This window comes from Staurois parvus, unplaced genomic scaffold, assembly GCF_062004578.1.
Source record: "Staurois parvus isolate SC_StPar_1 unplaced genomic scaffold, SC_StPar_1.0 ptg000010l, whole genome shotgun sequence".
NCBI classification, from domain to species: domain Eukaryota; kingdom Metazoa; phylum Chordata; class Amphibia; order Anura; family Ranidae; genus Staurois; species Staurois parvus.
In genome coordinates, this window is record NW_028317806.1 from 2,182,089 (window position 1) to 2,209,086 (window position 26,998).

The 26,998-nt window shown below is 39.8% G+C and overlaps 1 protein-coding gene across 1 annotated transcript in view; it reads right to left on the reverse strand.

The window, feature by feature from the left end:
* The window catches only part of VWF (von Willebrand factor), a 219,839-nt gene extending 193,969 nt beyond the window's left edge, over window positions 1-25,870 (reverse strand). The window contains exons 1-7 of the mRNA XM_089669873.1: window positions 25,756-25,870; window positions 24,064-24,115; window positions 22,074-22,241; window positions 21,704-21,806; window positions 18,494-18,702; window positions 11,102-11,226; window positions 543-759 (exon numbers count right to left, since the gene is read on the reverse strand). Of these exons, the coding sequence (XP_089525999.1) occupies window positions 543-759; window positions 11,102-11,226; window positions 18,494-18,702; window positions 21,704-21,806; window positions 22,074-22,241; window positions 24,064-24,115; window positions 25,756-25,767 (886 nt within the window). The 5' untranslated portion in view covers window positions 25,768-25,870. The remainder of the gene's footprint in view (window positions 1-542; window positions 760-11,101; window positions 11,227-18,493; window positions 18,703-21,703; window positions 21,807-22,073; window positions 22,242-24,063; window positions 24,116-25,755) is intronic.
* Between the last annotated feature and the right edge of the window lie 1,128 nt (window positions 25,871-26,998).

Genomic DNA, 26,998 nt, shown 5'->3' on the forward strand with positions numbered 1-26,998 from the left:
CCATTTGTAAACAAGCAAGTGCTGAGAGCGTGCACCCTGCACGCTCCCAGCACATGTGTCGGCGTCCCATGGAAAGGTCCTGATCTCTCCTTGCGAACGGAACCTTTCCGATCATGTGACTGCCTAGACAGCCAATCATGGCAGTCACATGACCATAAACCCCACCCCGCCTGAAGGGGTTAAACAAAGCGTATTTACGCAAAATTTAAACTTTCTGATTCATAGTCTTACTGTGAAATCATAAAGGCCAAAATCGCATAGCTCATCCCACTTAAAATCCATCCCTTCATTCTGCAGTGCAGGCAAAACAAAGCTACTACAGCTGGTGGTGACTGATTAATGGTGGCACAGAGCACGACACAGCAGTCACTGTGCTAAGCAACTTTCTTTATTAAATTCCTCAACTGATTGTTTTGGGCTGGGGGATGGGAAGGTAGGCATTGAGAGGGTAGGGTGACAAATGCAGGTCATCATTTTGATGCCCATGTGTATGAGGTTTGGGGATGCCCTACAGCATTTTTGTTTATAAGTTTTAAACTTACTACAACTGGTTTCCTTTGGCCAGCCGTGGATAATTACGCCATGCTGGACACAGGATCGGGCATATTCCAAGAAGGCTTGGCACGGGCAGCGCACATCCTCTGCACATTCACACATGTCCTTCTCACAGATGGCGATGAAGGGATCTGGGTCAACAACATGATGGCATTTCCCGAACACTGCAGATGATTTTAACAGCTGACATCTCTGCATGAAGTCCTGGAAACAAAGAAAATTACATCAACTTGATATTTTGAAACAACATTTTGGTTAGTAATGTTCTGTCTTCAATGGACTTTGCTTTACATTTTGATTTCTGTACTACTTTATTGTAAATATTATCTCTTTGCTGAGATATGGGCGCCGCTGTAAAGCTGAGCTCCAGGTAAACCACCAAATGCAAAATTATACATTTTTCCAAATTTTTAACCTTCTGAAGGATTTGTGTTTCTGTCCACCCGATACTGAGTTTTGCCCAATTCTGCCAGGCTGCATCACCAGCATTGTGACCTAACTATTCCCTTGCCAATATTTAGCAACACAGCCAGGTCACTGCCCCGTCCCAGACTGTAACTGGACAGTGATAAAGAAGCAAGAGACTCTGCATTCTTCTCCATTCAGCAGGCTCCAAGTGGCTCCAGTACCGCCCCTCCCTCTTCCAACCTGAGTGTTGGGTACTGTAAATTAAATTATCATAAACTGAAAGCAAGTCATACCTTCTAAATATGCAGCTCCAGCCATGTGCAATGACCTAAACTGGACCTACACTGGTAGATGTTCAAATGCCCATGTGAAAAATCTCATCAGTACATTTGATCATGCCAAAAGAGCCAGCTACAGTCAGCTGAGGCTCCAACAGAACCTGGACACATAGAAATCAATTACAATATATCCTTTGAAAGTTTTTTTATGTAAGAGAACAGTTTAAGTCCTAAAGCATTCCTGGACTTAAAAATATTCAGTAAATATTATATTTTATGCAGCTGAGTAACCACTACATTGAAACATCCCCTCTGACTCATCTTACTGAGTTACATTTCCCTATGTTTACATCAGGCATGCCAAAATGTACCTAGCGGATGAACTTACTAAACAATGTTGTTGGGCAATGGAATCATCACGGAGCCTTTATTGTCAGCACCATAATCTAGACGCTGTGTGATTTTGGCAAGGGGCTGTTAGCTTCCGGTGCTGAAAGCTCTGCAATGTATGTTTGTTCCAGGCAGAGTTTTAGTAGGTTAATGTGGCATTAAGCCTAAAAACAAGTAATATATTGCAGTCTATGAATCCTCAAATGTGGTGACTGCATTACTGATTTTGTTTTAGGTTTTGTTTTTTTACCTTTATTTCAACCTGGTGATTTGGCCAGTAACACACTTTCTGTCTTAGGGTGTCTCCACTCTTGATGGAGAAGCAATGTAGACACCTTTCGGACAGCAGAATTGTCCATCTGGAGACAGCGTAGTGTTAGACTTACAAACAGATTTAGATGAACTTGACTTACAAATTAACCACTTGTCCCCTGGAAGGTATTTCCCCTACCTGACCAGGCCATTTTTTGCTATGCGACACTGCGCTCCTTTAACTGACAATTGCGCGGTAATCCAACACTGTACCTAAACTAAATTTATATTTTTTTTTCACACAAATAGAGCTTTCTTTTGGTGGTATTCACCTCTGGGTTTTTTATATTTTACTATATAAACCAAAAAAGACCGACAATTTTGAAAAAACAAAAAGTTTTACTTTCTGCTCTAAGACATATCACAAAATAAAAAAAATCAAATCTCTTAATAAGAGTGATCAGCGACTTATAACCGGCAGGCAATCTGACACTAACTGACCCTGGGGGGAACTGACTAACTGCCACTGTCACCACCAGTGACATTATTACAGTGATCAGTGCTAATAATATGCACTGTCACTGTACTAATGACACTGGGCAGGAAGGGGTTAACATCTAGGGCGATCAAGCGGTTAAATGTGTGCCTAATAAGTGTTTATGTGTGAACTGTGTGCTGCTTTTACTGGGAATCTAGTTGTTTTCATTGCCTGCTTAGCAGGGAATGAACAAACAACAAGATCCCCTGTCGCTGAACATAGCTCTGTGTTGTTTACATTCACAGAGCTGTGTTCGGTAAAGCTCAGAGCCAGGACCCGGTGATCATTGCCTGGGACCCGGTGATCAGCATGTGCAATGATGAATCACAGCACGCCCCAGCAGGCGCACACGCAAGGAGGCCACTCTGCTGCCAGCAAGCGGCTAAAGCCAAACTCCAGCTAACACTTTTTAAGCAGTTACAGCAAAAGTTTTTTTTTTTCTGTTCAGGATTAAAGTTTTACATAAATTAATAAAAGTTGACCATTGTAAGTACAACTGTCAGTGTTAAACTGCCACTTTTGCAGGACAGCTTGGTCTGTTAAAGTAAGTTGAAGAATAAACTTACTACCAGGATCAACTAGAGAAAATAAAGTGCCTTGAAAAAGTATTCATACCCCTTGAAATTTTCCACATTTGGTCATGTTACAACCAAAAATGGCAAGAGCCCACCCACCACAACGTAGACTTCAATTCCTCTTTAATATTTTTACATATTTCTTTGAGACATGATGACTTAATTTGTGTGTTTTTTACTTTTTATTCTTTTACAAAGTTTTACAAGTTATATAAAACACACGTAGTAAACAGCACAATGTTTTCCTATGCAACATCATAGTAAGTATTGCAGGATACCCAAAAGGATAACCTTATAAATAGTATCGGTTCAGTTATTATTTTGAAATATACCAGTAAAACAGAGTTGTTTAGTGTGGGGTTACAGCAAGGTTCACAGTCCACCTTGTTCACACCTCCCCCAGTCATGTGACAATGCCTAGCAATTGGTTGATTGACCTTGGCACCCCTACAAGAGAGGGTGTCACATGCTCCTTCATTCTTGAAAGTGCCAGGTATTCTCAACGGCTATGGAGGAGCAAGGAGCCTCGAGTGAGTGCAGGTAAGGTGAGTATATGGAGTTGTGGGAGGGAGGCTTTCTAGGGTTTCTCTTTAACACATACTTTAGGTGATATTAAACCTAAAATAAAAATATTATATTTTTTAGCTTTCTAATTCCTAGATGTAGTGGGTGTAGTACTTTTCTTTTTTTTCCTTTACAGTGCCTTGAAAAAGTATTCACACTCCTTGACATTTTCCACATTTTGTCATGTTACAACCAAAAATGTAAATGTATTTTATTGGGATTTTATGTGATTGACCAACACAAAGTGGCACATAATTGTGAAGTGGAAGGAAAATGATAAATGGTTTTCAAACTTTTTTACAAATAAATATGTGAAAAGTGTGGCGTGCATTTGTATTCAGCCCCCCTGAGTCAATACTTTATAGAACCACCTTTCGCTGTAATTACAGCTGCAAGTCTTTTTGGGGATGTCTCTACCAGCTTTGCGCATCTAGAGAGGGACATTTTTGCCCATTCTTATTGCAAAAAAGCCCAAGCTCTGTCAGATTGGATGGAGAGCGATTTTCAAGTCTTGCCACAGATTCTCAATTGAATTTAGGTCCGTACTTTGACTGGGCCATTCTAACACATGAATATTAAAAATGTAGTGCAGCTCTAAAAATTATAAATGGCATAAACGTATAACATTACCAATATAAACGCATAACCTGCACAGGGTTAGAATGCAGTGCTAAAATCAATAAAACTGCAAAAACGTGTAAGATAAGCAATACTACCACATAGCATATCACGTAGTGCAGCGCTACATTGGGTGACGGTAATATGAATGAAAACACGCATGTAGCTATAATCAATTCACCAGTAAAGATACTTAAATCTGCATATAGAAAAATGTCCAAATAGAATATAAAGATACTAAATATCCCAAAAGGGACTGCACACAATATTAAAATGATAAATAATGATAAATAGTTCAATGTTGATGTAGATAAATAGTCCAGATAGGTGACTCTAATTATCCCAGTATGAACATATAATCCAGTGATGTGCGGTGAATAGTAAAATTGCACACTCACCAGAAGCACAATTTATATGCGCATTTGTTACATATATCAGCCAGAGATCCCCTCTGTAATGGAACAGGATGCAGCCTGGTAAGGAAAACCTCCTCTATGGATCTGGGCGGCTTGATGTCAATCAGAGGTCCCCTTTAAAGGTTAGCTGCGGTGGGGTCTGGTAACAGATCTTTCTCCTCTGGACCTGGGATGGTCACTTGGGATTCTGGGGGGAGTTAGATGCTGGCCTCACATAAAGCTCAGCCAGGGAGTCATAGAGGAGGTTTTCCATACCAGGCTGCAACCTGTTCCATTACAGAGGGGACCTCTGGCTGATATATGTAATAAATGCGCATATAAATTGCGCTTCTGGTGAGTGTGCAATTTTGCTATTCACCGCACGTCACCGGATTATATGTTCATACTGGACTAATTAGAGTCACCTATCTGGACTATTTATCTACACCAACATTGAACTATTTATCATTACTTATCATTTTAATATTGTGTGCAGTCCCTTTTGGGATATTTAGTATCTTTATATGCTATTTGGACATTTTTCTATATGCAGATTTAAGTATCTTTACTGGTGAATTGATTATAGCTACATGCGTGTTTTCATTCATATTACCGTCATCCAATGTAGTGCTGCACTATGTGATATGCTATGTGGTAGTATTGCTTATCTTACACGTTTTTGCAGTCCATAAAGACCAGATTTGTGGAGTGCACGACTAATAGTAGTCCTATGGACAGATTCTCCCACCTGAGCTGTGGATCTCTGCAGCTCCTCCAGAGTTCCCATGGGCCTCTTGGCTGCTTCTCCGATTAATGCTCTCCTTGCCCGGCCTGTCAGTTTAGGTGGACAGCCATGTCTTAGTAGGTTTGCAATTGTGCCATACTCTTTCCATTTTCAGATGATGGATTGAACATTGCACCATGAGATGTTCAAAGCTTGGGATATTTTTTTATAACCTAAACCTGCTTTAAACTTCTCTACAACTTTATCCCTGACCTGGCTGCTGTGTTCCTTGGCCTTCATGATGCTGGTTGTTTAATAATGTTCTCTAACAAACCTCTGAGGACTTCACAGAACAGCTGTATTTATACTGATATTAAATTACACACAGGTGGACTCTAATTACTAATTAGGTGACTTCTGAAGGCAATTGGTTCCACTAGATTTTAGTTAGGGGTTTCAGAGTAAAGGGGGCTGAATATAAATGCACGCCACACTTTTCAGATATTTATTTGTAAAAAAATTTGAAAATCATTCATCATTTTCCTTCCACTTCACAATTATCTGCCTGCTGGTCTTTCACATAAAATCCCAATAAAATACATTTACATTTTTGGTTGTAACATGACAAAATGTGGAAAATGTCAAGGAGTGTGAATACTTTTTCAAGGCACTGTAAAGGAAAAAAAAGAAAAGTACTACACCCACTACATCTAGGAATTAGAAAGCTGCAAAATATAATATTTTTATTTTAGGTTTAATATCACCTAAAGTATGTGTTAAAGAGAAACCCTAGAAAGCCTCCCTCCCACAACTCCATATACTCACCTTACCTGCACTCACTCGAGGCTCCTTGCTCCTCCATAGCCGTTGAGAATACCTGGCACTTTCAAGAATGAAGGAGCATGTGACACCCTCTCTTGTAGGGGTGCCAAGGTCAATCAACCAATTGCTAGGCATTGTCACATGACTGGGGGAGGTGTGAACAAGGTGGACTGTGAACCTTGCTGTAACCCCACACTAAACAACTCTGTTTTACTGGTATATTTCAAAATAATAACTGAACCGATACTATTTATAAGGTTATCCTTTTGGGTATCCTGCAATACTTACTATGATGTTGCATAGGAAAACATTGTGCTGTTTACTACGTGTGTTTTATATAACTTGTAAAACTTTGTAAAAGAATAAAAAGTAAAAAACAACACACAAATTAAGTCATCATGTCTCAAAGAAATATGTAAAAATATTAAAGAGGAATTGAAGTCTACGTTGTGGTGGGTGGGCTCTTGCCATAATGTGCAAATATGTGGAAAGTATTTTTCCAAATTATTTTTTGTATCTTGGCGATTCTGTAGAAAGCAGAGAGCTTTAAACAGTTTGTCAGTAAGTGTGTGCTGGTGTTCTCTAAGTATGGAGTGACTCATGTCAGTCACTTGCTGTCTGAGTTAGCTCTAGCAGGGTGTGCTAAGGGTGACATTCTGTATTATGGACATTTGATGCCCTAGCCAATCAGCAGGATTCAGGTCTGCTGATGGGAGAGTCAATACATATCTGGAGGCACCTCCTAGAACATGGTGGTCCCTCCTGGACTGTCACCTGGAGAGCATGTTTCTGTAGGATCTATCTTTACCATCTGCCATGGATGTTTTACTCTGGCCATAGAGGAAGCAAATTACAGTTGTCTCTCACAATGGAGGTGGTGACTGACCGACTGAGTGTAAATTCAACACAAAAACCTTACTAACCTGTGCTGCATCAAATACTAAGACTAGAATGTCAGTTGTCAAGGAGCCACATTTTAAATTTAAATTGTAACTAAACTTTTGTAGGCAGGTGCAGTTTGCTTTCTCCAAAATGGATGACACTCAGAACTGAGTGGTACCACAGACTGGAGAGGAAGTCGAGGGAAACAAAGTTTCTCTATGATTTCCTGGGTCAATGGAGCAGCGTTTGCTATGTTGCAGCCATGTGACTCTTGGTGGCCATCTTGTGTTTATATAATTCCCTGCCCCTGGGAATTGGCGTGCTTTTCTGTGATTGGCTAAGATAGGGAGAGATACCCCACTTGCAAGGAAAAGTACTTAGTGGTAGGGTGAGGTTCCAGATGAGAAGGGACAGGTTAGGGACTCACTATCTTGTAAGGAAGCCTCCTTGCTTTGCACCAAACCGGCCAGGCCGCACTCTCCTACCTTTGAGACAGACGCTGTCAGCATCTCTCCTCAGCCACTTTGTGAACTACACTGAACTATGAGTGCTCTCCCGCTAGAGTGTTTGTAACTTTGGCGTTCTACTCAAAACAAGTTTTAAGTTTATTGCAAAGGGACTCTGTATGATTACTACCACCACACCACGCTGCACCGCTTCACACTCTCCACAGCCAAGGATAGTGTCATTTTGCGATTGGCTATAACACCAGCCATTTGAGGGCTTGAAAGTTTGGTTAAGAGCTGACATAACCACAGTGGCAACTGTGAAAGCTGTGACCAATGGGATGCCTTAAATATAACTGTTCTGGGAAACAGTTTAATCCATGCATTTGACTCTGCTTTAACTGTCCAGCCAGCATAGCCATGAGAGAGGGACCCTGAAAAGTAAAAAATGTGCTTAAGACCAGTCACTGTGTTCTGTATAGACACCCTCAGGTATCCTGTGCTCCCTCCACCTTTGTTCCTGTTCTCTATGCATTATTGACCAGTCCATCATTCTGTATATCCTGAGAAAAGAATTACTCCCTCAGGTGAATGTGCCTGAGACCTTATTGCCAAGTAAATGGGCTTAAGATGCTCTCTTAACTGCTAAAACACCCTCTTCCAGCAATGTAGCGTCCGAGATCTCCCTTGTCACTCTTTCACTGACATCTTGGCTGATTCTTCTTAAAATTCAGTTTCTTTGGGCATCTTAATCAAACGGCCCAAAATGATGTGACTTCCATGCATGTGCACAGTTGTTAATTTGTCCTGGCACCCAAGGCATGCCAAGATTGTTCACTAACTCCAAGTATTTGTTTTTAGTGCCAATTGCACTTTTTTTCCCTAACATATGTGTTTTTTCTATGTAATTATCTAAGCCTGGGTATGCCCATAGGCTTTGTTTTGTACTCTCTTTTAATACCAAAAGATTCATAGAGAGAATTTAAAAAAAAAAAAAAGATTGTTCACTAACTACTGATTGCGTGGTTCAGTGTACTAGCAGAAGAAAATTGTTGGTAGGTTAAGGCAGAAGCTTTTATGGCAGGCCCGGAGTAAAAAAGAAAAAAAGCCTAGCCTGGGCAAAGGAGGAGTCATTGGGGGATTAAATGTAAATATGTTTTAGGTGGTATTCACTGGATTGGTAGACAGGGCTGGAGCAGGTGGAGCCTTAGTAGCTGGGAATGTGGGAGGTTGCAGAGGTGTTCAAACAGAAGAGAACCTAGATGGGACAACTTCCCACCTCCACTCCCTTAGAGGTAGGGTTGTTTGTTTTTGTAAGGTCTCTTTTTGCAGGAAATGGGATCAGTGTCCTGTCATAGCAGCTGGCGAGGCACAAGGTCCTTAAAAGTGATATGATTAGGGGCAAAAAGGTACATTTGTAGGGACACATCTTGGGTACAGCTCCCATTATACTGGCTGATGTTACCTGCGATATTGGTTTGTCTCTGAGTCCATGTTTCTGCAGCTGGAGGCCTAAAATGGTGGTGTATGCAGGTAATTGAAGTACATGCCCACAAGGACCTTTGGGCCCCTTGAACACTTTATGTTCATATATTGATATGTTTATATGTTATTTATATTTGGTTAATAAAAAGTTGCTATGACCATTTAAACTCCAGTCTGTGTCATGTCTGGTCCATTCACTATAGTGGTTGGGGGAGTTGGGATCAGGCAGTTTGGTCAAGGCATCTTTTCTACCCCAGTCAAGACTCTCATGTACAATGAAAGCCTACCTGATAGAATTTTTTTTTTGTGTACAGGACTTTAATCCCAATTTAAAGCCGCACTATGAATTTTCCTCAAATACTGATACACTGCATGCGCCAATAATGAATCTATAAGTCAGCTCATGAATGCCACATTGTCCTGGTATACAAGTTATAATAGACAAGAAGAGGCTATACTGGGCAGCTGAGGTCAAGGTCATCGTTGGCGGATCCTACTTGCTCCAATCTGAAAATAGATTGCTAACACTATGATAGAAATATTCCATTTGCGTAGGAAGATGGAACAGCAAAACTAGTCTTATTGTGTAAAATGCTTGGCATGTGGACACCCTCAGAAAGGCCGAGTGTTTAGAGGACATCGATATGCATTCCTAGAAGTGATGCTCATAAACAAAGACTTCTATTTACATACAAAGAGCTGAAAGATTTATTCTTACATTTTGACAAAGCTTTATATTTTAATACAATAATTACTTCACTGGTGGTGTGCACTTATTTTATAAAGTGTAATTATGGTATTGGCCTTTTTAGTATTAAAGAGACCCTGTCATCAACTTCAATAGTTGCAGGTAAAAGCACAGATAAATTAAATATTTTGTATTGCTTATCTGAGAGCTTTTCTTTCCTTAAACAATTTTTATTCACTTGCAATGTTCCTTTGTACTTGCCAACAAATGTTATGTCTTTAGGAAGATTTAATTCCCTAGCACAGACGTTCCCTTGGTGCACTTCACAGCCCATCCTCTTCTGGGCATGTCTAATTACTGCATGTGCTGATCTAGTGTCTCAGCCCTCACCTATTTACATACCTTTTCATGTTACTGAAGGCAGAAGAAGTGAAGGAGAAAACTATAGCATGTCACTTGATTAACAACTGAAGCTGGTGACATCACTTTAAAATAGTAGTGCCTAGCGTCAGTCTCGGGATGTCTAAATAGTGAAGTTCCTCTTTACCCACCATGTTCGGAAGTGGGTGTAGGCCCTTTTCATTAAAATATACCACAATACAGTGGGCTTCCACAATCCCTTGAGCGCCCCTGGACATGCACATAATTTCACAGGTTCCACCCTCAGGTGCTCAAAGAGGCTTTGCCTGATGGGACTGCAGGGGCTGGACATGTTAGCTGTCACCAAGCGGTGGGTCCTCCTTCATTGTTTCTAGCATGCTTGCTACTGGATGAGAGCACAAGAGTATACTGCTTCATCTCAAGGCCCAGTCATTGTGGTGGCCACTGTGCTAGCTGGCCCCAGAATACTTCCTTTACAGTGGCATGGCCCCTAATTTTCACATCTGCTGCTACCTAAATACCCAGACCAAAGACTCCTTCCACACTCCTTCTATGGAGCCTGTTTGGAGATCCCTAAAAGCTGACCACCTGGACTACTAGCTACAGCCAACCCCCTGTTGAGAGAGCTGTTACCCCAAAGAGAATCAAAGTATCTATGTTTGCACTAGACTGAACTGTGCTGTTTATTACTAGTCATTTCTTCTTATACTCTGTTCTGTTAGATACCTAGAGGCGTTTATGGGAACTACTCCTACACAGTCCTGTACATTGTTGCACTGGCTCATTTGACTGATACCCATAGATAACATCTACAAAAGGAAGGTTTTATACATGTAAAAAATGTGCCTAGAATATGTTATATGCACATATAATTTTATGGGAAGATTGTTGTTGAAATAAAGGGTTTGGTGACAAGGTCTTTTTAAATCTCAACTCCAGTCAAGATTTTTTATTTCACTTTGGATAGAGTGGAGAAGGGTTATTCTGGCCATACATGGGTCAGTTTATTTCGCTCAACATAAGCTGATTTTCATTCCATGTATGGCCAGCATAGAGATACAAGTACACAGACTGAATATAAAGCAGATAATGAGACAGACCTTTTCTGCTGCTTCTGATGAAATGTTGCAGGTGTTACTGGTTGGATAAATCCTTTTGCATCTCCTATCACCCCCATGTAGTGCCCAAGAATTGGCAAATTCGTAGCTCTTTTCTGCTATAATGCCTGTGTTGAAAAAAAAATAGGTTAGTATTAAAATATGAAAGTTTACAATGATGATGGGGAGTGTACCATAGTTTCAAAACAACAACAGTACAGCTTCGACAGGGCACGGAAATAACCATCTTGTTAGAGTCGGAGGAAGAAAAGGCCAAAACCATTGCACACAGCAGGTAAGTATAGCATGTGTGTTATTTATAAAAAAAAAAAAACAACAAATTAACCTTTAGAATCGCTTCAAGGTGTCTTTAGAAGAATGACAGGCAATGGGTTGATTTACCAAAAGGCAAATATACTGTGCACTTGCTCCAGTGCTTAGTAAATGAGGGAAAACTTTGCTTTGCAAAGAATACCCAATCACATGCAAGGAAAATAAAAAATAGTATTTTTGCATTCACATGATAGGATGAAAGAAATCAGCAGAGCTTCCCTTCATTTCAGAGCAATTGCACTTGCAGTGCACAGTATATTTGCCTTTAGTAAATCAACTCCTGTGTTTCAGTTGTTATGTAAAGATCCTCTTCCATGGTGGCTAGAAGAATCAGAATGGATATTTTTTTTAGTCCTAGAGTCTGGTGCAGCTCTGCATAGAAACCAATCAGCTTCCAGGTTTTATTGTCAAAGCTTAATTGAACAAGCTGAGGTTAGAAGCTAACTGGCTACCATGCACAGCTGCACCAGATTCTGAGTTCTCCAATTTTAGTAAATCTCCCCCACTAAGTCTCTTCTGCTTTAAAGTTCCTTACATGCAGCTCAGAGTACAATTTCAGCATTGTCAAGGTGAATGAATCTGCGTATGTGATGTAATCTTTGCCTGGCCAATAAAAATGGCTGAATATTGGTTTCCACCAGGCTGAAATGTCAGCGCCCAGCAAATCCGGCACACCACAGTTACAGCTCACTCCAGTCACTGCTTTAGTAATTTAAGCCCTGATGAAGGGAGGTGGTTATACAACCTTGAAAACACACTGGATATCAATTTTTTCTTGTTCAATCTTTTTATTAATTTCAAGCACAGAAGTAGAACATACAATAAGGCAGTTAAAAAGAATCATAAAATAAAACATCCAAATGTGCATCATGGCATTGAAGTGTACATCAAACAAGTATAATAGTGCAAAAAGGATTTTCAACCTTGTAGGAGAAATATGTAAAAACAACAAATAATTCCTTGGTTTGGGTTTAGTTCCAAAATAGCAAGAAACATAATCATATTTCAAGAGGAAGAGAAGGAGAATGGAGGTGAAGCCAGAAAAACTTAAGAAATTTTGAAGGGTGGAAGAGGGGAAAAGAAAAAGAAGGGAGAGGTGAGGGGGGGGGGGGTGGCCAGAGGGTCTACAACATATAGTGTGGTCCCCACTAGGAATCTCTACATACATCAAATTTCTTGAAAACAACGCTCAAAATCTGTTAAGAGGAAATGAGAGACCCAGGGTTCCCAAACCTAATGGAATTTTAAAATTTTATTACCCTTTATTTTGACTGTGAGTTTTTCTTTACTCAATACCCACTGTATACAAGATTTACCTTCACATATAGATAAGGGGTCAGTTAGCCAAGCTTTTGCGATTATTTGTTTCGTGGGCTAACTGGCGCCATATACCATCCCAGAAGGAATTTTTTGGTGGTCTGGAGTCAGCAGCTCGAGAACAGGACTTGGTTGTGTACCAAATTTGGTTCCATTCCTCTGGTCCAAATGTACATCTAAATCCTCTTCCCAATTACGTACATAGGAGAAAGTATCTTGGGAGAATTTGGAAATTAGTGTATTGAATAAGAGTGAAATCAATCTCAGAGAGTGAGGGTCATGTAGACATTTCGGTTTCAAAAGGGTAGGGGCCAATCTACCTCCTCACATTCTGAATGTGGCAGAGAGATAATACTTGACTTGAAATCTAAACAGTTCAGATTGAGGAAGGGAATGGGATATATGCAGGTCTGCCATTGGCAGACGCAAGCATATGGAAATGGGTCAGTTTTATGGTGATACAGTATTTGAAAACATGCGGTGACTCAAAGCCAGGTGCAAAAGCAGGGTTATGAAGAACTAATAACACTGGTAGGTGAAGTATCTGTAGATCTCCCAGTACTTGATGTCATTCCAAACCTGCAGAGAAGGTTGGCAGAGAGGGTTAGAGATAGAAGATCTATCTTGAGGGTGTAACCACATTAAGTTGTGTATAGACAGGGGGGCACAATCCTCTGCTTTCAAATTAACCCACAGTAGGGTTTCCTAACTAGCTTGGTATTTTGTTAATTGAGACAGTCGCTCAAGTCTCTGCAGGATCAGGTTTGGAATAGCACATGCTATGAGATTTGGGGTTTTCAATTGTGCCATATGAAGTGCATTACCTGGCTTTGAATTTCGATCATGGTGGAGTTAGGTGTCTGGATTGATACTAAATAAATATAGTAAGTTACGTAAGTAGGTTATTTCTACAGCCGCAGTGCCTTCTAGCCATGAAATGCCATAATAGGCCCAGGAGAGAAGTTTAAGTTTAGAAAGAATTGCTGGGTAATTAGCCTCAAAAAGTGTAGAATAGAAGTTTGTTAGATTTATGCCCAGTAAGGAAGTGCATGCTGAAGTGCACAGTGAGCAGAAGTTGCCAACTGTCTGCAGAGTCAATAGCTAAAGACCGCCGAACAGCAGGTGGCCTTCATATTAGCACAGCAACAGTGCGTAGAGAGCTTCATGGAATGGGTTTCCATGGCCGAGCACCCGCATCCAAGCCTTACATCAGTGCAATGCAAAGCGTCGGATGCAGTGGTGTAAAGCACGCCAACACTGGACTCTAAAGCAGTGGAGATGTGTTCTCTGGAGTGACGAATCACGCTTCTCTGTCCGGAAATCTGATGGACATGTCTGGGTTTGGCGGTTGCCAGGAGAACAGTACTTGTCTAACTGCATTGCCAAGTATAAAGTTTGGTGGAGGGGGGATTATGGTGTGGGGTTGTTTTTCAGGGGTTGGGCTTGGCCCCTTAGTTCCAGTGAAGGGAACTCTTAAGGTGTCAGCACACCAAGACATTTTGGACAACTTCATGCTCCCAGTCTTGTGGGAACAGTTTGAGAATGGCCCCTTCCTGTGCCAACATGACTGCGCACCAGTGCACAAAGCAAGCTCAATAAAGACATAGAAGAGTGAGTTTGGGATGGAGCAACCTGACTGGCCTGCACGGAGTCCTGACCTCAACCCGACAGAACAGCTTTCGGATGAATTAGAGCAGAGACTGTGAGCCAGGCATTCTCATCCAACATCAGTGCTTTACCTCACAAATGGAAGAATGGTCAAACATTCCCATAGACACACTTCTAAACCTTGTGGACAGACTTCCCAAAAAAGCTGTTATAGTTGCAAAGGGTGGTCCAACTTAATATTGAAAACTATGGACTAAGACTGGGATGCCATTAGGGTTCCTGTACATGTAAAGGTGGGCGTCCCAATACTTTTGGCAATATAGTGCTGAAAGTATTGGGCCGCCTGCCTTTCCATAACATAATGTGCATGCCTAGGTGCTTGATTTTATACACTTGTGGCCATGGAGGTGATTGGAACACCTGAATCCAATGATTTTAATCAGTGGGCCAATACTTTTGGCAACATAGTGTATATATATATATATATATATATATATATATATATATATAAGATATAAAAAGTCTACACACCCCTGTTAAAATGTCAGGTTACTGTGATGTCAAATAATGAGACAAATATAAATCATTAAATCATTTCCGATTAAAGATCTGTGGGGTGATCTGAAGAGGGCTGTGCACAGGAGATGCCCTCGCAATCTGATTTAGAGTGTTTTTGCAAGGAAGAGTGGGCAAATATTGCCAAGTCAAGATTAGCTGTTTTGCCTGGGTTCACTACATTTATTGCTCTTTTTATTTGTTCAGTCTCCCCAACCTCAAAGGGTTTTTGAAAAGTTTTGAAAAAAAAGATGGTGACATCCTTCTTGAGAGAAAAGGAGATGAAGGTATTTCCAGAGGGAATACTGTAAACTCTAAAAGGTAATAAATTCCTATATTCGTTAAATTTGCCCATTACTAATTTGCATATAACATGAAAAAATATATCTGTTGCTAGGTCCACTTCAAGAGGATAAGTAGGTCCTTTTATTCTATTTTAATTATTTTTAGTAAAGTGAGGGGAATTTATTTCCTATTTTTTTTAACTCAAGCAAAGCAAAGGGCTTTTAGTAAAATAAGAATTACTCCTGTTCAGTATCTGGAAAGGTCTATAAAAACTGATGGATGCAGCTTTTGGTGCAATGTTTTCATAACTCTGATTGGACAGTAGCCATGACCCTGTGGCAGCCATCCAATCTTCATTATCTACTCAATGCATATGGGACCCCCGTAGACCTATTCCTGGGCGGAAGGTAACTCAGGTTTAAAATAATAAACTTTTGCTTATTCATGCAATGTCAAAGCACAACTATATTTTTTAAACCATGTTATATAAGCAAACACAAATTATTCAGTGAATCTGAATCCTCCTTCTCAGTACTATTAAAAGTATACAGTACAGACGGTTCCATGATTGGATATTGAATGGACTCCACAGTAATGGTTATCTAAGGCTATCTCAGGTGGAATCTTTTGATTCAGCTTAATTGTTTGGGTACTAATGTGCTTCCTTAGAGTCAGGCAATGATCGATTTCATTAGAAGTTTATAAGGCAGGTATTCCAAGTAAACTTAAAGTAGGTGTAAATCCAATCACTGAAATTGCATATAAGCTATTAGCTGGTCATACATGGATCGAAGTTTGTCCAGTTCAGCAGTGACTGAGCAAATTTAGATCCATGTCTGGGCACTGATTTTGAACAGAAGTTGATCTGCTGACCTATTTTTGATCAACCGGCCTAAGGAAAAAATTTCCGCACGATCAGTGCTGCAGGCTATATACAGCCTGCAGCACTGATTATTTTATTCTGATAGTAGGAAAGTCCCCCCCCCCAATGTCAGAATACAATGCCAAAGCGGGGAGGATTCCCTCATCCAAGGGCGGACTGACCATTTGAAAACTCGGGCACTGCCCGAGGGCCCGTGGTCAGTAGGGGGCCCCATGAGATGCCCCTGGTACCTTTTTCATAGGCTTTTTTCAGTTTGGGCAAGGACACAGGGGCCCCATGATCCCCTATTGCCCGGGGGGCCCAATGAGTTGTCCGTCCACCCCTGCCCCCATCCACACATTTGACATGGATGCAGGAATCGGGTGAGTTTTTTCCTTTAACCCCCTGGTTGAACAAAAAAACTGACCCATCTATAGCTAACTTTAACTTGTTAAAGTCTGTGAAAGCCCTATTAGTGAATTTCAGATTTTGTCACTTCTAGTCTGTTGAATATTAAAGTGAAAATGTTTTGCTATGTCTGTTTGACAAGATAAAAAAATACCTGTAGATCCTGCCAGAAAGTGAGCTGATAACTTTCTGCCTGAACTGATTCTTATTAATTACTATGTTCACTGAGAATTACAGAACCACACCCCTCCATGTTATGATGAAAAGGTGGAGGGCATGGTTCCGTAGTCCTACTGTGTAAGTCTATGATAGCACTGGACTGTTAAAGATGGGAATTGCGTCTAGTGAATACATAGTTGTTCAGTGGAGAAGGTTCTACTTGGAGGAGGGTAATGCACAGTTAATGTTTGGTATGCACGGACCTTGTCCTGGTCCTAGGCTGCCACCTCTCTGACCTTGATACATAATTTGCTTGACAGATGATCAGCTCTTGGATGTATAGTAAGAGGTGCGTAGTACAAATGTTCCTCTCACTTAGAAAGTCTTTTGAAATGTTTATTGGTAAAAAGCATCAGGCCCAGTTATTTCCATTGCTATTACCTCAATCCAGCCTTAATTCAGGTCTTCTAGTATAATTTATCTCCATTGTAATCTGTTGCTCAAGGTCTGAAGAAGGGGGTATCTTTCCCCATAACACATTGGCTGTATCTGATGCTTTTTACCAATAAACGTTTTAAAAGACTTTATAAGTGAAATGAACATTTGTACTATGCACTACTTACTAAAAAATCCAACAGTAGCTCTATCCTGATTCTGTTGTCCAGATACAGAAAGCTGAGTGAACATTGTCACACTGGCTTGTTTACACCTGACTAAAAATGCTAACTCTTAACAAACCCACATACAGTGTTAATGAGCATTAATAGGTGCATCTGACTCACATTTAACACATGTTAAAAACGCCCCTCAAATGCCCTATGTGGGTTTTTGGTGCATTTGATGCTCGTTAAAGTTTTAAAATCGCACCACAAACACCTATAATACACTGTAATGTTGTTAACCCGCTGCAACCACATCACAACTGTCTCGCAAATGTCTGTTAGCACGTTACCATAGACTTGAATGGGAGGCATTGAAAGGCTTCAAACTCCTCCAGACTCAACATGATTCTTTAGTTTTGAATCGAAGCAAAGATTCGCTAATCCTCAATGTTTTGATAATGTGAACAGCATAGTATCATTTTCATAGGCATCTGAGGAGCGTTAAAAACACGCCTCAAACACCTGGTTTCAGCGCCAGTGTAAACTTAGCCTTAGGCTGAAATTATACTATTGGCACATAACCCCCCCAAAAAAATTAAAATGCAATGGCTGCATTTTAGGACTGATACACTTTCAAGTGTATCTCCAGGCAAATTATACTTTTTACATATGAATAGTATGTATTACTGGTTGTGCACATCCATTATATGCTTGCCCTGTCTGGGGTTGTGAAGTTTTATCGCAGATTTCCACAATCCTGAAACATGAAAATCTGACATCCTGGAACTGGACATCCTGAAAAGTAGTAAAACAGGCAAGATGCATTCTTTGCTTTACTCTGTCCTTTTAGAATATTTGTTGAAACTCAATCATTAAAAGTAGACATCCTCATCCTTCCCTATATCTCTCTTGTTATGTAATGTCCTGTGTCCCCTGTCTGGCCTGTAGTTCCTGTCTGTTATCAGCACCAGTCATCAGGACACATCTGCTTGCTCATAGTTGACGACAAGACTAGCTGGCAGGAGGCACCACTACCAACTGAATAGTATAGCTACTGGGGAGAAGCATAAAGGTGGCATATGGACAACAGTGGCGATTGGAAAGGTAAGTATATTCTCTCTTCTATCACATACAAAGTTACCTTATGCTGAACAGATTATTTTAATAAACAGTGGGCCAGACACTATGACGGTGTACATATTACATCAGGTTATTTCACTAAGCAGCCACCATGCATCACATGATAAAAAAAAAAGACCCAGTTACCTTCTTGAGTCAAAAAATCATCTTCTGCAAACTGATTGAAGTTACCACAAAGACCGCACGTTCTATTAAAATGTTCATTCGAAAACACAATTTGCACATTTCCGCTCACATCAATCTTCACCATTATCCCATGTTCGTGACTAGACAGTTTGTGATATCCGGCCTCGTTTTCCAAGTATATTCCATTAGAGGCATACGGCATGGAAATGCTGTTAGGATTGAAGGGAAAGCAGCCAACCATTATTGAAAACAACTGTCATTCAAAGTACCAAAACATAGAACATTCTATTCTGTATCCCTTCTAACCCTCTGCACTTGTTTATCACTGCTGCTTTCCAAGATGGCTGCCCCTCAAAGCTAAAGTTCAACAAACTGTTCCCATGTAGTCAGCTTCCAAAGTATGTTGGAGGCAGAAAATGTCTGTGTTTCTCAGAGGAGCATTTATCCTCTTCAAACACAGTCATGATGACAGATTAGTGTAGGAAAGACCCCTTAAAGGGCAACACAACCATTCTGTCTTTTAGACTCTTTCAAATGTGAGGCCTAACAGTCATATAGCAGCAAGAACAAGTAATTCCTAAAGCCCACCTCCAGATGAAGTGTTCTATTTAGTTTTGGACAGAATAGGGAAGAGTTAGAACCTCTGCCACATTTATACTGCCATCTGTATTCCTTTTGGAGGACTTTCCAAAACTGGTCAGGATGTAATGAGAAATTTCTCCAACAGGGACCCAGACAAAAACAAAAGCACATGTTAGTAGACTGTGGAAGGGCTAGAACGTCTGACACTGTTCATGTCTTCCTGTCCAAGTGAAAACTGCTCTCCTCATTTCTTATATTTTAGTCACGGAGACAGAGAATGAGGGAAAATCTCCCCAATGGGGTCACAGACCGAAATATAAATCACACAGATGCGTTAACTCTTCCCCACTGTCTCCGACATTAAACAAAAATGTATAGTTCATGCCACCAAACAGTTTCACTTTAGTAAGTGTAGCACTACCCCCATGGAGTTGCTGATGAATTGGGTCCCCCTATAGTGCTGCACAGCCAGACACCGCACATTTTCCATTCAGACTTACTTCAGGAGACAGAAAACCAGTCCTTGAGCTTTGCTTTGAAGTTTTATTGGGGATGTAAAACTTGGACATGGTAAAGGGTGTATGGGATCCACAAGGGTGATGGTAACAGAAGACAAAACTTTCTGAACTATATTACAAGTCTTTACACAGAAATCCTCTTTTAGGAGAACTAGACAGCCTCTCCTGGTGTACCACCCCAGACCCCAAATAAATCCTCTTTTTTATGCAGCTTGTCTGGAAAAATACCTGGGCAAGGGAGTCCAAGCTGCCACTTAGTAACAGTCCTGGGTGTAGAGCTAGTCAGGTTTCCCACCCAAATTCTCCCTTTCTGGCCCAGGGGGTGTAGGAGTACTCAATGAGTCCTTCTGTGCTGCTGTTGGGTAGGTGGCTGCTACTAGGCCTATCAGCTGGGCCGGTCCTTCCCTGCCACCAGGTGGTCCTCTCTCAGGGGACCAATGAAACCCACAACTTTTTTCCCCTCAAGGTCCCTCTGCCTGGAGGTGAGCTCCTTCTGGCTTGGGTTCCCTCCCAGGCTCGTGCATCACAGCCTCGCTTCTCCACCTTCCACCCAAACTCTCCTACTATTGAGCAGGCTCCAACACATCCCCAGCCCCTTGCCAAGCCTTCTGTTGGGGATTGGCTGAGGCCCTTCAAGAGTGCAGCCAGCCACTCCTCGGATCCCCCACTGCCTCTAGAGCTTCCCTCCAAAGCTCCAGAGCAGGGGGAAATTATAGAGGGGTTGGCCTGCAGAGCCTCTCAGCCTTGACCATAATTTGACCCCAGTCTGGCTATTACACCTGGGCTGCTGCTCAGCCCATGTCTAACCACTGGATTCTAGCTCCCCCTAGCTACCTAGGAGGGCGCTACATAAGCACAGATATTTTTGTGTATGTCCCTGACAAATATAGCCTTAGGTGGAAGCACCAACATTTTTTTTCTTGCAACACCTGTTTTGATACAAAGTCAGTTTATCTCTTACCACTGGGTACAGTATATAGTTGGGACTACCCAGAATCCTTATTGCCCTACACCTAAAACTGGTTCTCTCCCTGTATCACAGAACTTTAGGTTGTAGATGCATTTACATGCTGTTGCATGGTATCCCTGTTATGCCTTTAAAGTATACTTCAAGACAGAAGTTTTCTTCAGTTTTGAATAGAGTGGCGAGGGATTAGAGCGCTTCTCAGTTTTCATTGCTATCTGTGGCCCCATTAAGGAGATTCACCCTCTCTATTTGTCCTGTTTACTATTATCATTTTAAGTGAAGGTAATAGAAACCCCAAATTTTGGGCTGTCCGCAGAAAAAGGATAGAGCGGAAATCTTACAATGAGGTGACTTATTTCGCAAGCACTAACCACCCAGTGCTAAATGTGTAAATATAGAAAGTCCACCACTGGGTAAATTGATAATGCAAAAAGTTAATAAATAAAGTCCAAGTGATGATCCCAAACAATCGTCTTATAGTCCACTTCACCAAGAATAACTATATCCACTACTGTGCTTCTAGCGACTTCCAATCCCATTAAGATACCACACTCACCAACTTTATAAGTAATAAAGGCTCTAATCATACATTCTTATAATGGCTCCACTTCTAATACTCACAAACAGGGATGTACTATGGCTCAGAGATAAGAATAACCAGCATAGTGTAATCCCATTTTAAACCACTGTATTTGAAACATATACCCAGTTAAAATGCACTGAAAAATATTAATCAAAACACACACTCGTCAATGGGCTAATTTCCATAACAAATGACAGAACCATGCCTTTTTATCTTCCTTCTAGCAATTTTTTACTTTGTGTACACTACCTGGGGCACAGTGCAGGGTACATCCCTGACTAATTTCAATCATCTGTAAGAGAATGGAGCTAGGTGGCAGAAACACTGAAAATCCCATGTACAATCAATGGCCAAAAGAGAGGGATATGAGAACCCAGAAGAGGCAGAGAAGATGGAGCAGTGTCCTCAACCTGGAGTGGCAAGTGACGGAGGAACTAATAGGTAAGTATGCTATAATGTGCAAATATGCTGTGCATTTCACTTTCACAACTGAAACAAAACTGTTACAGCATCTCATAACAGAAATCACAGGGTACATAAACTAATTCTGTTCCTTTTACCTCTTTTCTCCTGCAGTTGCCGTTCCATCAAAAAACATATGAATGTCATAGTATTCTCCCAGATACATTGAGATGCTCTTCTTTTTACCATATCTGTAGTCCACTGAAATTGTAAAATACACAGCATTAGCTATAAAATATTCCATTCTGTGTGAAATATTCTGGACCACTATGTGAATTTCTTGAAATGTCTAGAGGAGCTCTCTGCTAAGCATTGGGGCCATTCTTTCACTTGAACTTTTTATCACAAATACATGACCAAGGTGCTTTCAATTAAAACAACTGTACATCAAATAAGTAATAAAAATTTATATTGACAAATATTGCTATGTGGATGAGCCAAAAGAACATGTCAATGATTTACACATACCTTGAAGGGAGAAGGTATGTTTATGGCAGTCTCCGGCCACCATGTAGCTGCAGTCTCCAACAAGGTCATAAAAAGTTCCATCAAATGTTCTAATGTGGTTTTCTCCAAAGAGACTGCATCGTGAGAGTAATGACCAATCTGGCTTTCCAAATACATCCAGTGGAGTTCCTAGGATTGCACATTTAAATAAAGAGATATGAAAATCCAATGATAGGACAATATAACTAAACCTATTTGCAGACTAGAGCATGAGTAGTCCCAACAAAGTTTACTATGATTCTTAGGCAACATAGTAGCTTTGGCAACCCCCATCCCTTCGATTGACAAGGATTGCAATAGGCACAGGGAAGCTGCCCCATTTGCATTATCTATACTAGTACAGTTGTGCTCAAAAGTTTACATACCCTGGCAGAAATTGTGAAATTTTGGCATTGATATTGAAAATAGGACTGATCATGCCAAAAAATGCTCTTTTATTGATGGATGATGATCATATGAAGCCATTTATTATCAAATAGTTGTTTGGCTCCTTTTTAAATCATAATGACAACAGAAATCACCCAAATGGCCATGATCAAAAGTTTACATACCCTAGAATGTTTGGCCTTGGTACAGACACACAACGTGACACACAAGGGTTCTTACATGGAAGCACTGACTAGGCATGATACTGAGCCATGGGGATCAGAAAAGAACTGTCAAAACTGCGTAACAAGGTAATGGAGCTTTATAAAGATGGAAAAGGACATAAAAAGATGTCGAAAGCCTTGAATATGCCAATCAGTACTGTTAAATCACCTATTAAGAAGTGGAAAGTTTGGGGATCTCTTGATACCAAGCCAAGGTCAGGTAGACCATGGCTGCAATCTTTTTTGGTCTACCTGACCTTAGCTTGGTATCAAGAGATCCCTGAACTTTCCACTTCTTAATAGGTGATTTAACAGTACTGATTGGCATATTCAAGGCTTTGGACATCTTTATATGTCCTTTTCCATCTTTATAAAGTTCCATTACTTTGTTACGCAGGACTTTTGACAGCTCTTTTCTGATCCCCATGGCTCAGTATCTAGCCTAGTCAGTGCTTCCACGTAAGAGCTAACAAACTCATTGACTATTTAGACACTGACACTAATTGCAATTTAAAAAGCCACAGATGTGGAACATTAACCTCTAATTGGCATTTTAACCCGTGTGTGTCACCTTGTTTGTCTGTACCAAGGCCAAACATTCCAGGGTACGTAAACTTTTGATCATGGCCATTTCCGTGATTTCTGTTATCATTTTGATTTAAAAAGGAGCCAAACAACTATTTGATAATAAATGGCTTCATATAATCATCATTCTTCAATAAAATAGCATTTTTTGGCATGATCAGTCATATTTTCAATATCAATGCCAAAATTTCACAATTTCTGCCAGGGTATGTAAACTTTTGAGCACAACTGTATGAACTTATCAGACACTAGTTTTGAAGTCATTCTCCCTATTGAAGTGACAGACAGATCCACCTGCTTTGACTAACTGAGCTATCCCCCTGACTTGTGCAGTAGCATGACATATATAGCTGATAATCTCCTTGGGCATACAAATGGTCTTAGAATCCTGCCTAGATTGCCCTGTGAATGAGCCATATTTGTCCTTATACTGTAAGCTGCTGTTTTCTGGTTTCCTAACTGTGTTCATAGCACATTTGTGCTGCCTGACACACTAACACAGGCCACACTATACTACACTGAGCTGTCCATACAGCATGCCATGGGCAAAATCACTGAAATAACATTTCCATTTGCCCATTCTGGTTTCTTAATGTGAACATTACTGAAGCTCTGGATCTGTACCTGCTTGATTTTGTGCATTGTTCTGCTTCAAAATGATTGACTGATTAGACACATTCATAAATAAGCTGGTCACAGGTGTACAGGTATTCTTAATAAATAGTTTGGTGAATTCATATCAATTATAAAATCATTTACATCTGGATATGCCTTACCTGGCATCAGCAAGCAGACCAGCACTGTAACAATGACCTGCAGGTCCCTCATCTGCATTGAAGACAATACACATTAATTAGCACAATATCTGATAAAATGGGTCTTAATATACAGAATAAGCTTGAGAGCGGTTTATATTATTAAAGTGAAATTTAGAAATAGGAACAAATAGATGTTTTATTTGATATAGATGGAATCTCTGTGAATACCCTTTTAAGACCCATTGATGCTACTACTGTCATATTAAATTATATACTCAGCTAGGTTTTTTCTTAGCTTTGGGTAGAATAGGGAAGGATTTGAATCCATGTCAGATTGTATTGCTATCTGGGGCTTTCATAGCACCAGATGAACTGTCTGTGCATTGTTTGGTTTTAATAAATTAGAAGTCAGATTTTATGGTTTGCAGCGCTCACTTCCTTGATCTTGATTATTTGAAAGTTGCAAAAGACCTGGCTAAGGTATCAGGACCCCTCTCCTTCCAATACCCCCCCCACACACACACACACACACACACTTCCCTATCCTCACTGCCCACCCAAACAATCCCCAACCCACTAAAACTAAAAAGATCAAGGAGTTCCAATCGACCCGCTATGGAAGGATATAACCCCATCAGACATCAGCATCAATGGAGGAATCTCTCATAGTAACTAGTGCTTGCAAGGATGCAGGAAGTCAGTTCCCCTCAACACAGAGAAGTCCTCAGATAACTAGTAGGCGTAGAGTTGCATGAAAGGTTGTATGGGACACTGCACCAGTTATCAGAGGGCTTCTCTGTGTTGAGGGGGACTGACTTTCTGCATCCGGGCAATCACATGTTACTATGAGAGACTTCTTCCAGTCAGCGCTTGAAGGCTCAAGAATATCAGATTCTTACCCTTTTTTATATATTTAGCAGGATAGCACAGGCATGAGTGTGGGAGTAATAAAATGGCAATATTTAGGATAATTGGAACATGGCATGAATTCTTGGATTTTTCTTTAAGGAGGTGTTATTACAAATTGTTTGCCCAGGATGCAAAAATGTCCACTAGAATAGCAGGGATATTTTTTAGTAAGGTAATGCAAACTGCAATGATGATATACACAGTGCAATAACCACTGGCATCAGCTAGGTCATCTGACATCAACATGGAGCAGTCAAAGTGGTAAAAGAGGATTGGCTGTTGTGGGTTTCAGACAGTGAAAGATTATTGGTTATTACTGGGATTTGCATAGTGCTCCTGGACTTGTCAAATGCATTGTATTATATTTATAGAGAGGAAAACTTGGAAAAAATCCAAATATAATATATTTTCAATAAGAAATCAAAAACAGAAAAAAGTAAAATTTGAAGCCTATGTAGATATATATATGATGCACACATAGAAAGTGAAAATAATTGTTATAATAACAATAAAAAATATTATTTAAAAAATTATTATTATTAATAATATTAATACGAACCCTTGTAGGTGCCATGGTATAAAGCATAAAATAAACTGTAGTAAAAAATTTATTTCAGGAATATAAACAAATTAATAATTCTCTAATATAAAAAGCAACAAAATCTCATTTAAAAAAAAGTTTTGTACTTCTTATTTCAAATTTGTACATTTTTAAAAGAAAGAAAGAATGTGCAAACATATTTAAAAGTTCTAAAATATATCAAGTAGTTAACAATATGAATAAGTACTTCTCTAAATTACCTTGATGTACATGAGAAAACTCCAAACAAAATAACAGTCCAAATGCTCTCTAGTAGCCCATAATTTCCATATGACCGAAGACTATGCTTTCACTGCTGGGCTACAGAGTGGTCACTAAGTGCTCTGACATCTTATGTATACTGAAGGCAGGAACTTTTGTTCATTAAAAGGAAAGATAACTTGGCGAGTGTTACATCCGTCCAAATCAAAACACAATGGTGTAAAACAGCTATCGGGAAAATCAGTTGGCTTAATTACCAAAGGGGAACAATGAAAGGAAACGACCAAAAAAAATGTTCATGAGTGATTGGACTTTGAAAGATTTTATGTGAGCATTCATTGCTATGATTGATGATGAGCAAACAAAAAAAGGGGTTGTGGCACTTTGACAAAAGTTTTTTTTGGTCTTGTTAACAAGAATCTAATTTCAAAGAGATGTTTCTTTAATATATATTACTTTTTAAATGCCATTTAGGAATAATTTTTTTTACAACTTACTAACAATTATTGTAATAACATTTAAGGAGATTTATATTAATAATTAATAATTGTAATAATAAATATAATCATTTAATTACATTATTTGCTATGACTGCTGATGAGCAAACAAAAATGGGATTGTGGTACTTTAACAAAGTAGATTTTTTTGTTTTGGTCTTGTTAAAAAGAATTTAACTTAAAAATAATGTTTCTTTAATATTACATAACACTCTTTAAATTTCATTTAGGAATTCATTTTTTCCAACTATGTAAGAATGCATTGCTACAACTGATGATGAGCAAACAAAAATGGGATTATGGAGCTTTGACTGAATAATGTTATTTTTTAATCATGCTAACAAGAATATATATATATATATATATATATATATATATATATGATATTCAAAATGTACTTGGAAAAATTAAATGAAAAGCACACAATTCTAAGATTAACCATTGCTTTTCTACATAAGTGCCATCTATACCAAGACATCTCTGCAAGAGATCATACCAGCCATTTATACCATCCCAGAGAACTGAAGGTCCTAAGAATTTGATTTGGATTTTCCACCAAAATTCTCATAATGTTGCCCTTGATTGATGAGAGAAGTGGGCAGGGGCATTGTCATGGTGGAAGATGACTCTCCAATGATACTCAACAGAGGGTTGGCTTCACATTGGAATAAGTTTCAATCGAACTCCATTAAATACTACATGCTCATACATTCATACATATTAGAACACATAAGTTCAGGTTTAC